Below are 12,622 nucleotides of genomic sequence, written 5' to 3' on the forward strand. Positions count from 1 at the left end.
GTTTTTAAAATAGACAGAAATTGTTAAGAAAAGCTATTCGCTGGCCGGGCGCGGTGGCTCATGCCTGTAATCCCAGCACTTTGGGAGGCCAAGGTGGGCCAATCACGAGGTCAAGAGATCAAGACCGTCCTGGCTGACACAGCAAAACTCCGTCTCTACTTAACATACAAAAAATTTAGCCAGGTGTGGTGGCACGTGCCTGTAGTCCCAGCTACTCTGGAGGCTGAGGCAGGAGAATCGCTTGAACCCGGGAGGCGGAGGTTGCAGTGAGCCAAGATTGCGCCACTGCACTGCACTCCAGCCTGGGTGACAGAGTGAGACTCCATCTCAAAAAAAGAAAAGAAAAGAAAAGCTATTCCCCAGTAATACCAAAAACTAATTAAATTATTTATTGTGAAATTGTTAAACTTGTCCACATAAATAATATTTTATGTTAAAGCAAATATTTATGATAATCTGAACTTTTTTATATAAAAATAAACATTTAAAATTAGTAATTGACTAGTACACTTAGATGAAGAATTAATTAAAAATAAATATAACAAAGTGGCCATTTGTTTGCATCTTCTTCAGATGATGATCATCACTATATAAGTTATTTCTAATAAATTTGAGCCATGGTTATCTTCTCTGAGTACATATATTTAAGTTTTGCCTGTTTCTTCAAAAGATATATTGAAACATTAGTTGTGATTATACTGTTAAGTGTCATTTTCATGGTATAAACTATTCATATTTTTTTCTTTTTGGAAGAGTCAGAGTGGATAATCAATACGCCTCTGTGGCCTTGTGATAGACTGGATGTGCTTAATCGACATAATTTACTCTGTACAATTGCACATGAAATCTTAGCCAAGAGCCTTTATAGACAGACATTTGAAGTTTTGCAGAATCTACCAGGTTTTCAAAATTCCCAAGGTATGTTTTTTAAAAGTCTATCTTAATTATCTCTTGCCCATCTGGTGTTTAACTGTTAATAAGAAATAGTTATCCACCTGTTTTGATTGAGTTTTATATTCCAGCATATTTTTTAATGAAGTAGTTTTCTGTAAAATATGTTCTCTGCAAATTGAATATACTTTCCTGATGGTTTAAAAAAATCTGAGATGCTTATCTTTGGGTTGTTTGTCAGCAGTTCCTAAGACAAGCATTTTTATCATTCCCTTTTCCCTACTTCTGTCAAGTCATCAGCAAACAATATGTTTAAATGCCCTGAGCAAGCTTTTTCTCTTATCACTGAATAAATATAGAACTTAGTTTACATTACCTAGGAACACAGGTAAACTTGAAAGAAATGGAGGAAGTGAAACAGATGCCAAGTTCAAACACCAATGTGGGAAATGGTAGTCAGTACTCTTGAATGTTGGGTGTCCATGAGCAAAAGCTTTGGGTCAAGAATGAGCTATGTGATAGGTTCAGAGGATGACGAAAACGTTAACCTGAGGGCCTCCCGTCAGTACTTTCATCGTACTATCTATAAATTTTCATTTTTCCACTTAATTCCACTGTGCTCCTGTATTGTAATGAGCATTCTTATCTGTTTCTCCTTATACAAAGTGAGCTCAATCAAGATGGTACTATTTTCTTTACCTTGGTATTCCTGGCCCAATGGCTGCTATCTAGCAATCTCTTAATATACAATTAGTTGGTAATGAAACAAAGTAGTAATAGGGAGATTGGACAGATAGTTGTGCCAGATTTTGGAAGACCCTAAATGTCAGGCTAAAGGAATTTTCTTCTCTGTGTATAAAAAGGGATCACTAGAGTTTTGGGTCTAGGGAGTGATATAATGAAATTGGTGTTTCAGGAAAGTTCCTCTGGCAGTAGTGTTTAGGAAAAGACTAAAAGTAGAGAGATTAATTTCCTGATAAGGCCTGGATAACTAAAAGATTCTAAAGCAGTAAAGAACTACAGTCTAGCTCACAGACCCAACTGACTGAATATAGGGAATAAAAGCGAAGTCTCTAAGATGACTTCTCTTTCTTCTAAGAATAACTGAAGGAATAGAAAACCCATTAAAGGATTGTTTTAAATTTGGCAGTAAATATTTATTAGGGGATGATTTGTTTTTAGTCAAGGGATATATAAGGCTAAGGTCTGAACTGTAGATATAATACAAACAGAATTGAGAAATTATTCAAGACACTACAGATACACAGTTACATGTGGGAATCAAATACAGAGGTCTTAATGCATCCTCTGAAATTTTTGTCAAGCTTCTTTTTATCTTCTCTATTGCAAAGGAAGTTAATGGTTTTTCTTTTGTCAAATGCTTTTTCGTTTCTGACTTAGAGAATATGTAAGATAGTTTGGGCGCGGTGGCTCATGCCTGTAATCCCAGCACTTTGGGAGGCTGAGGCAGGCAGTTCACTTGAGCCCAGGAATTTGAGATCAGACGATATGGGCGTGTTCAGGGTGGTATGGCCATAGATGAGCCCAGGAATTCGAAACTAGTCTGGGCAACATGGTGAAACCCTGCCTCTGCAAAAAAACATAAAAATTAGCCAGGCCTGGTGGACCTGTAGTCCAAGCTACTTAGGAGGCTGAGGCGAGAGGATGACTTGAGCCCAGGAGGTGAAGGTTGCAGTGAGCCAAGATCATGCCACTGCACTCCAGCCTGGCTGACAGAGTGAGACCCTGTCTCAAAAAAGGAGAAGAAAAATAAAGAGAATATATAAAATGATTGCATTTTAGTGACTGTGAGTCCTATAATGGGTAAGAAAGGGTGAAGGGGAGGAGAAAGAAAAAGGAGTATGAGATGGAGGTTTGAGACACTTTAAGATAAATGAATTTTATTATATCATTTTTTTTATTCCAGAAACTGTGGAAGTCTCACAATATAGCCTTCTTTTTAATAAGCTTCTAGGTTCCTGTATAGAAAGCAGTAGTCTTGGTATGTCATCCTCTGTGGCAGAATTCATGATTTCAAAGAGCATCCCTATTGATTTTTCCTTTCTCAGAAGATTAATTACTTCTTTAGGAAGGAGTCGTTTATGGCTCAAAGCCAGAGCCCACTACAAAAGTAAGTTACATTTAAAATGTTTTAATATATTGGTTTATAATTGTATTCTCTAACCCAGAATTTATAATATATAAGATTAGATATTTATATGTATTAAAAGAGCAGTAATACATATTCAAATGTAGTGGTCTCAACAGATCTGTGCTCTCTTTTGAAACCTATTGTTTCTCTTCTGTTTCCAGTTGCTTTCCTTATTTCCAATGTTTGCAATTTCCAATCTTTATTTCTTGCACAGTAGCCTGTCCGCTAGAGGGCGAGCAAAGGGAACAAATGACAGGATAGAACCAGTTTGGCATATCTTATAAATAATACAAGCGTAAAACAAGTGGGTAGAATGAAGTTTAAAGAAGATCTGTTTTTATTTATCTCTGCTATATCCCTAATTGTTATAACTAAAAATATTCAATAGCAGGTCATATCAGAAGCATAAAGGCTGTCATAACAATGCAACATAGTATATGTTTTTCGCATGGCTTTTAGTAATAGAACTTTGTTAATCTACTTACAGCTGTTGTTCTCTAACAAATAAGCCTGGAAAACTAGTGCTTTCTCTAGTCCAAGCTACCTCGCAGGTATTTTAATTAGAAAGTAATTCCATGTACGTTCTAGATCTAGAAAAGAATTGTTTTTTCTGCCTTCATGCAGTAATTTGTCTTCAACTACCATTTCTACCACTATCATGTATATAACAAATATTTGAGTGCCTACTCTGTGTCACCCTGTACCAAATGTGTCAAATATCCTAGCCACTACTACCTGAGCTGGAAGTGTTTTTCAGGTGGCCAGCTGTGATCAGTGTAGCAGGTGGTAACTTTTTTTCCCCAACAAAATGGGAAAGAAAATACTAGGGTACATTACAGGTAGTAAGTTTAATTATTTGATAAAATTTTCATTTCAGTTGCATGTATGCACGTATGTATACTGGGTCATTATGCAAAATGTGTTTCTTGTAGGTTATAATCAAAAGAAGTTTTGAAAGCTGAGTTTTCTTAAAAAGGGTGATCAGAAATTTAGAGGAAAGATAGAATTGTTTGTTCATAACACCTAATTTCAATTGTGTGGTTATGTTTCAACTCTTTATACTATTTACCTTCAGACTTCTAGAAACCATACACACACATATATATGTGTGTGTGATTTTAGTTTCTAGAATTGAAGTTAATGGGAATAATTTCATATAACTGTGCAACTGGGGGGAGATGCCATCAAAAGGTGTTTATATGCCACAGGAACAAATATAAGCTCAGACATTTAAATGAGATTTTTATAAATATTTCTATTTTTTAGTTGGAAATAAAATTTTATATTAAAGCATCTAGACTTAATCATTTACTTTAAAAATTTTTAACAACTTTATAGAAGTATAATTCAAATGCCATACAAGTCACCCATTTAAAGTATACAAGTCAGTGGTTTTACTATATCTACAGAGTTGTGTAACCATCACCATAATCAACTTTAGAATATTTTATTCATACCAGAAAGAAACCTCATATCCATTAGCAGTCACTCCTCATTCCTCCAAATCTATTCAGCCCTAGTAAGAATTACTTTTAAAGATTTTTTTAGCAGTGTGTTAAAGCAATTAATGCCTGTGTACAATACAGTACCTTTGTTATTGGAACTTTTCCTTTTATCTAATCACGTATTCCTTATTTCATATGCAGTGTAACTTCTGAGACTTATGCAGGTGAGGTTACGGGGTAAAGAGTATTTTTGTTTTTTAAGGAATGTACTTGAATTATAAAACCATTAATAAAAATGAGTAATTTACAGCCAAATGAGTAATTTATAGCCACTGATCAGTCTTCAAAACATCTCATTTTCTAACAACGTTGACATTAAAATTATATTGGAACTCCTTTTGGATTTATTTTCAGACATAGCTTAACCCTTGCAAGAAGAGCCTTTCAATGGTATATAATCATGTCTAGTAGTACTTTATTTGGGACTTAAGGCTGACTTTCTTCAAGGCACTGTTAAGACTTGGTGCCAGTGCCTTTGTTTTGACTTTTTTTAAACTTTTTTTGTTTTAATATTTTTATGGCTTTATTGAGATAATTTCACATATCATGAAATTAATTCACTTAAAGTATATAATACATTCATTTTTGGTATAGTCACAGAGTCATGCAGCCATCACCACCATTTAAGTTTAGAACATCTTCAACACCTCCAGAAAAAGAAACCTTGTACACATTAGCATTTATTCTCCATTCCCTGGTTGTCTCCTCTTCCACCCTAGTCCTCGGCAACAACTAATTTATTCTCTGTCTCCATGAATTTGCCCATTCTAGACAGATCACATAAATGGAATAATTCAATACATGTGTTTTAGTGACTGGCTTTTTTTTTTTTTTCTTGGAGACGGAGTCTGCCTCTGTCACCTAGGGTGGAGTACAGTGGCGCAATCTCGGCTCACTGCAACCTCCGCCTCCCAGGTTCAAGTGATTCTCCTGCCTCAGCCTCCTGAGTAGCTGGGATTACAGGTGCATATCACCATGCCCAGCTAATTTTGTATTTTTAGTAGAGATGGGGTTTCACCATGTTAGCCAGGCTGGTCTTGAACTCCCAGCCTCAGGTCATCCATCACCTCGGCCTCCCAAAATGCTGCGATTACATGCGTGAGCCACTGCAGCCAGCCATGACTGGCTTCTTATACTTAGCCTAGTGTTTTCAAATTTCAGTGTTGTAGCATGTATCAATACTTTGTTCCTTTTTATTGCTAAACAATATTCTATAAAATGGAATTTGTTTATTCATTGGTTGATGGACATTTGAGTTGTTTTCACTTTTTGGCTATTGTGAATAGTGCTACTTTGAATATTCACATAAGTTTTTATGTGTATATATGCATTCATTTCTCTTGGGAGAATTGCTGACTCATACAGTAAATCTATATTTAGCTTTTTGCCAAACTGCCAAACTGTTTCCTGAAGAAGCTGCATCATTTTATATTTATATTTCCACCAGCCGTGTACGGGATTTCCTGTTTCTTTATATCTTCACCAACACTTGTTACTGTGTTTTTTATTTTAGCTTTCCTCCTAGTGGGTGTTAAGTAATGTATCATTACAGTTTTGGTTTTCATATCCCTAATAATTAATGATGTTGAGGACCTTTTCATACAGTTATTGGTCATTCGTATATTTTCTTTTGAGAATGCCTATTAAATCTTTTGCCCTTTTTTTTGATTGGGTTTTTTTGGTTGTAAGAGTATTCATACATACATACACATGTACATATGCATTTATATACACTCTGGATACAAATCCCTTGTCAGATATATGAATTACAAATATTTTGTCCATCCTGTGAGTTTTCTTTTACTTTCTTGATGGCTTTCCCTTGCTTTCATGCCAGACTAATCAGGAGGAGGTTGTCCAGGGACAGCAGAGTTTCCTTTCTCACGCTCCTGATTTGTTCTCCTTTGTCCTAAAAATACTGCTTTTCTCTCAGAACTGAGAAGTCAAGAGAGAGATGTTATTAGTGTATCTTTCCATTACTTTCTCCCCAAAATCAAATGTGAGTATTTTTCTTCTCACGTTTCATTTTGAGTGAAAAAAAAATCGTATTAGTAGATTTCTAGTTAATTTTTTATTTTCTGCTTTTTAATTCTGGTAAGAAAAGTTAAATAAGAATGCATGTAAATTATACCTACCAAAAACTAGTAAAGTTAATGAGTTAACAGTTTGTTGCTCCTGGCAGTGACCTAGGGAGGTGGGAATACCTAGTGGTTAGGAATCCAAAATCTGGAGCCAGAAAGTAGGCACCCCATGCAAGCTTAGAGAGCCTGAGTGCTTACCAAAAGCCCCTCGTCTATAACATGGGAGTAATTGTACCTAATTTCAAAGGTAGCATTTTGTCAAGTTAAAATGAGGTAAAACCCATGTGTTTGTTAGCACATGTACATGGCACATAGCAGGTCTTCAAAGATTAGCCATTACCCATATTAGAAAGATTTCTTGAAGGAACTCATCCTAACAAAACAAAACATTCTAAGCAAAATTTACATACATATTTAAATTGGTTTCAGTAAAATATAATAATATAAAATCGCCTATATATAGTTTGGATGTTCTAGAAGTTTTATAGGTATTTCCCTATATATCTCTCCTAATAAGCACCTAAACAATTTAAAAGTTAAATCTCTTCTCTTGAAAAGTGAAGTTTTAAAAACATGAATTGGTGAATGTAGCTACAACACACAGATCACCTACAGGATGGAAATGTATTTTATGCCTAGTACTTAGCACAATGCCAGACATTTAGTAGCAACAGTAAATATTGCATAAACTATAATGGTACTATAAATAACTGTGCTCAAAAATAGTTATTCTGAAATTGTCTTGTGTTTACTGTGGCTTGAAATAAATGTCATTTGCCATGATAAGGCCCAAAAGTCATTTTTCAGAGTGTTTTTTTTTTAATGTTTCTCACTTTTTTTGTTTGTTTTTGTTTTTGTTGAGATGGAGTCTCACACTGTCGCCTAGGCTGGAGTACAGTGGCACAATCTCGGCTCACTGCAGCCTCTGCCTCCCAGGTTCAAGTGATTCTCCTGACTCAGCCTCCCGAGTTGCTGGGACGACAGGCGCCCGCCACCACACCCAACTAATTTTTGTATTTTAGTAGGGATGGGGTTTCACTATGTTGGCCAGGCTGGTCTCAAACTACTGACCTCAAGAGATCCACCCGCCTCAGCCTCCCAAAGTGCTGGGATTACAGGCGTGAGTCACCACACCCAGCCCTTCTCACTTTTTATTTAATGTTTCAAAAGCACTTTACAAAGAATAATGCCAAATATACTAGGATAAGCTATCATGTAATTTGTTAATCTACTTCTAATGTGAAGACTTACTCTGTGTAAGTAATTATCACCTGTAGGTATTTCAGAAATCTAGGTTTTTACCTATTGGGTTTTAGTAAAGTTTGACCTATTATTTGATTTTTCAGGTGCTCTTTCCTTGGGTTGCTACCCACCATTGGAAGGAAATTTATACCGAAAACTTCTTCTAATTCCATCTTATTTATCTGAGATTGAAATGCTCTTAGCTATTGAAATCTTCATGGTATCTAATGCTAGTAGTATTCAGAGTCCTGGAACTTCTACACAGATACTGCAGATAGTTTTGAAAAGGTTGGTTGACATAACTTTAACTGCATTCTGAATGTAGATCATGACTCCCCACACCCACCCTAAGATGTAAATGTTTTATGTGTTTTTATACATACATATATATTTATGTATATATTTATATATGTACTTTATGTGTGTGTATTGCAAACTCTGATATCATTTAAACTAAGAAAGGATTAGACCTGTTTGAGGCTTAAAACCAAACAAGTTAGTAGCATTCGGTAAACACTTTAGCAACTTCAGAGATATAGTTAGATGTTCAAAGAGATGGATCCTCTTTAGGTACCAGCCTTTCTTGTGTTTAGAGATCAGTACCTATAAAAATCTTTATCTCTAGTCAACTCAAAAGATCAAAGGACTAGGGTCTAAAAGGGACATACGTGATCATTTATTAGGTTCAGCCAAGAATACCATTGAAAATAAAGCCATCAGCCTAGTTTCTATATTTTATAATGCTATATATGCATAAATATTATAAAGTAGGTACTGTACCAGAGTGACACCCTTTCACGTAATTTTGTTTAGAATCCTAGAATTTAGGCATACAGTAGATGGTGTGCCTAAATTGTGGTATGCCATACGATTTCTTGTCAGCTTTATCCAGGAAACTTGCAATATAAGGATCTCCTAGGAATCCTGTTTTAGAGCTTCTTGACAAGAATTTTGCTTCAGTTTACTGGTGTGACAAACCAGATCCTCTGGTTGAATATTACATTAGTTATCTGTTGCTATAGAATAAATTATCCCTGGACCTAATGGCTTAAAACAGCAAATAGTATCTTAATATCTCTGGGTCAGAAATTTCAGAGAGGTTTAGCTGGATGGTCCTGGCTCGGGAATTTTCATGTGACTCAGAGTTTTTCCACATAGTTGGAGTCAAGATGTTGTCAGAAACTTTAGTCACCTACGTGATAGCTTGCTGGAGCTAGAGGATCCTTTTCCTAGATGGCTCACTCAAATACCTGTTGGGTGGAAGCCTCATTTCACCACATGGGCCTCTCCATAGGTTGGTTAAGTGTCTTCATGACATGACTGACAGCTAATTTCTCCCAGAATGAGTGATCCAAGAAAGAAAAAGCAAGGAGGAAGCTGCAGGGTCTTTTGTGACCTATATCAAGCAAGAACTGTGAAGAGTCTGAGATTTTACCCTATTGCAAGCTACAAGCTAACCTGCCACAGTTTCATAGATGGTAGCATAAGACACAAGACTCCTGTGTCGGAGACAGAGGACTTTATTATTTGTGGTACACCAAACAGCATGATTATCTACGTATTTGCATCATTTCCTCTTGCTCCTAAGTCCCATAGATGGGCCTACATGGATACCTACATATGCCATGAGTTCTGTAACAGGAGAGGAGTACCAAGCTTAGGAAACCCAAATATTTTATGAGTAACAAGCATGCCTGCCCTTTGCTTTGCAGGGAGGTACTGTCTCCATCATCTAAGACTGTGAGCAAACCTGCCCTTTGCTCCAGAAGAAGAAACTATCTTTATCTTTCAAGGTTGTTCACTATATAATCCTTGTAATTTAGAACAAAGGGTAGGCAGTGACTCTTGGAAAACTTCACAAACTCAAGAGACCCATGGAGAGTTGTCATCCAACAGCCTACTATCCAAAGTTACATACTGTCACTTCTGTTCTCCTTTTTTGTAGATGAGTCTTTTGATCCAGTCCACACTTAAGGGGAGGAGAATTAGGAAGTAAATTATTTTAGTTCCACCTTCAAAAAAACCCACTAAAATTCACCTTTTTTCTTATAGTTCTTTTTTTCAGAGGGCTTCCTTATTTACCACTGTGCACTATGGTGGATAAGGCATCTAGGCTCCCCATCATCCTAATGAGGTCATGGTTTTCTCATAGCTTTCTATTCCCCACACACATGCAACTCCTTTATTTACTTATTGAATTTGGAAGGTATTTGTAACCATAGTGCATAACTAGTGACATACCTAAATCTTTGATTTTGTCCAAACCAATATATTTTCTCTATTGTCATTATCTTGCTAAGCCCTGCCTTGTTACATTTACCTCTCTCTATGAGACAGAATTTTATTCATCTTTAGACTTTTTAAGACTGCACATAGTTGGCATCTGCACCACCTACCAGATTCCCGGGCACCTCTTTCAAAGCTAGAATGTACTAGAAGGTACCTGACCAGTCTTTCCTCTCTCTGACCACTGGTTCCTGTTTCAAGTGCAAGTTCTCACTCCTGTCACTCTAGACCACACTGTGATGTTAATGCAGATAGGCTCCTACTCAGAACTTGCTGCTGGGCCTGGTAGATACCAAGAGCAGGAAGCAGTGAACACAAAGAAAAAGGTGATAGTTAATGTAACAGCCACACCTCTATTTTAAATAGTTCCCATTCCCTACCCCAGAGGAAAAAACTGACATAAGGTGTGAATTTTATGCAGGTCAATGCAGTCACAATTGATTGCAGATGGCGCTGGTAGAAAAATTATTAGAAAAATTAATTCTGGCACTTAAGGAAGCACCTTAAATCAGTATTGAAGAAAATAACCAGAAATATAATAAAGCCCCTATAGCTATACAACTTGTTACCAAATATTAGCTACATATTAAGTATTTGCTTATAAGTAAAAATAGTCAATATCAAAGTAAAACTTAACATGTGAATGTTAATTCTAAACTGGATTACATTTAGTATTTTATGCATTCTCATGAATAATTGTAGTTATTCACTTTCAAAATACAAAGATTTAGGTAATTAGCTGTGTTCTAAATCAGTATTTTTCAAACTGGGTTGCAGACTATTTGTGTGGTGAAATCAATTTAGGGTGTTACAACCAGTATTATTTTTAAAATCAGGGTTTTTGTCATCAGGGTATAAGTCTTGTTTTGTCAAATTTATTTTTTATGTATGAAGGTATATACTGGGCCATAATATGTCTTTTTTTTGGACAGAGTCTTGCTCTATCACTCAGGCTAGAGTGCAGTGGTGCAATCATAGCTCACTGCAGCCTCAACTTCCTGGGCTCAAGGCCTCCTCCCACCTCAGCCTCCTGAGCAGCTGGGACTACAGGCGCACATCACCATACCCAGCTAGTTTTTAAATTTTTTGTAGAGATGAAGGTCTCACTGTGTTGCTCAGGCTGATCTTGAACTCCTGGCCTCAAGCGATCCCCCCAACCTGAGCCTCCAAAGCGCTGGGGTTATACCACTATGCCTGGCCAAAATGCCTTTCTTACTGTGGGTCATGATCAAAAAAGTTTGAAAGCCACTTTTAGAAGAACATGGTGAGAAGACTATCATAGCTTAGTACCAGTAAATGTAAATGACTATCTTTTGATGAAACTATATAGCTTTTTTAAGAGTTTCTGACTTTATGAGGTGTTCATTTTATAGGTGTGAAGACAACCAGTCTCGGAGCAATGATGATTATCAAGCTGCAGTAGAAAGGTTAATTATGGCTGCTCGTATATCAGATCCAAAGCTTTTCGTTAAACACATGACTGTCAATGTTAATAAGGAACAGGTTTATAGTTTGGAACATTGTTCTGCCCTGAAATGGTTAAAAGAGAATATGAAGTGGGCTGGAAAGGTTTGGCTTTTCAGTAACCATTAGCTAATAAAGTCTGCTCTTTTTTTTTTTTTTTTTAGTTCAAGTAATCATTGTTGAAAATAAAAGGCAATAAAAATAGACAGTTTTCACTATATTCAGCTCTTTGACTTTATTGACTTACAGCAAGTTAATAGTTTTAAAGCACTAAATTTTTATTGATATGTAATTTTCATTGATTTTATTCACACAGAAAAGTGACTTTTCAGATTACTTTTTGACTTTAAAAGAAACTAAGCATGGTAAATCCCACTTTATTCTGAAATCCAAAACTGAATACTGTGCAGCATTTAGTAAGAGGGAGACATAATAGGGAAAATATGCAAGCAGGTAACTGGAGTTTTCAGGAAAACATTTAGGGGTATGAAATAGGTTTAGTGTGTACTCAGTCCAGTCTCTAAAGCTGTACTACATCTGTAATCGAGAATAATAAAACAATATTGAAAATGAACACAAAAATTCAGAATACTTTCTGAATTATACCAAAAAGTTTAAATTACCCTCTGAATAGTTTTCCTTTAGTGTATCTTAGAATACTAGATGAGTTTTGAAAATCTATGTGCATTACACTAGATAAGACACAAATATACCCAAAACTTAATTATCTAAACAAGGATTCTTCCTTCCAAACCAATTTAGGAAGTTAAAACTCTTCTGAAGTCATATTCAGAATCTGTATCACATTCTCCAAGGTGGTAATCCTCATCTTTGATACTTTAAACCATAATTTAAAATTATTTAGATTTTAAAAAGTGTGAATAAGGTGAGTAATAAGTTGCAATTAAGGGGACTGAAAGTATTTTTTTTTTTTTTCCTGAGAAAGGGTCGTACTCTGTGCCCAGGCTGGAGTGCTGTGGCATGATCAGGGCTCACTGCAG

The 12,622-nt window shown here is 36.0% G+C and overlaps 1 protein-coding gene across 2 annotated transcripts in view; it reads left to right on the top strand.

Moving 5' to 3' along the window:
* Positions 1-12,266, top strand: part of TOPAZ1 (testis and ovary specific TOPAZ 1) — a 90,554-nt gene extending 78,288 nt beyond the window's left edge. For both annotated transcript variants that reach the window (XM_003809306.6, XM_055109756.1), the window contains 4 exons: positions 754-918; positions 2,819-3,022; positions 7,976-8,159; positions 11,531-12,266. In XM_003809306.6, coding sequence (XP_003809354.2) covers positions 754-918; positions 2,819-3,022; positions 7,976-8,159; positions 11,531-11,750 — 773 coding nt within the window. In that variant the 3' untranslated portion in view covers positions 11,751-12,266. The remainder of the gene's footprint in view (positions 1-753; positions 919-2,818; positions 3,023-7,975; positions 8,160-11,530) is intronic.
* Positions 12,267-12,622: the final 356 nt, after the last annotated feature.

The sequence above is a fragment of the Pan paniscus genome, chromosome 2, assembly GCF_029289425.2.
Source record: "Pan paniscus chromosome 2, NHGRI_mPanPan1-v2.0_pri, whole genome shotgun sequence".
Taxonomy (NCBI): Eukaryota; Metazoa; Chordata; class Mammalia; order Primates; family Hominidae; genus Pan; species Pan paniscus.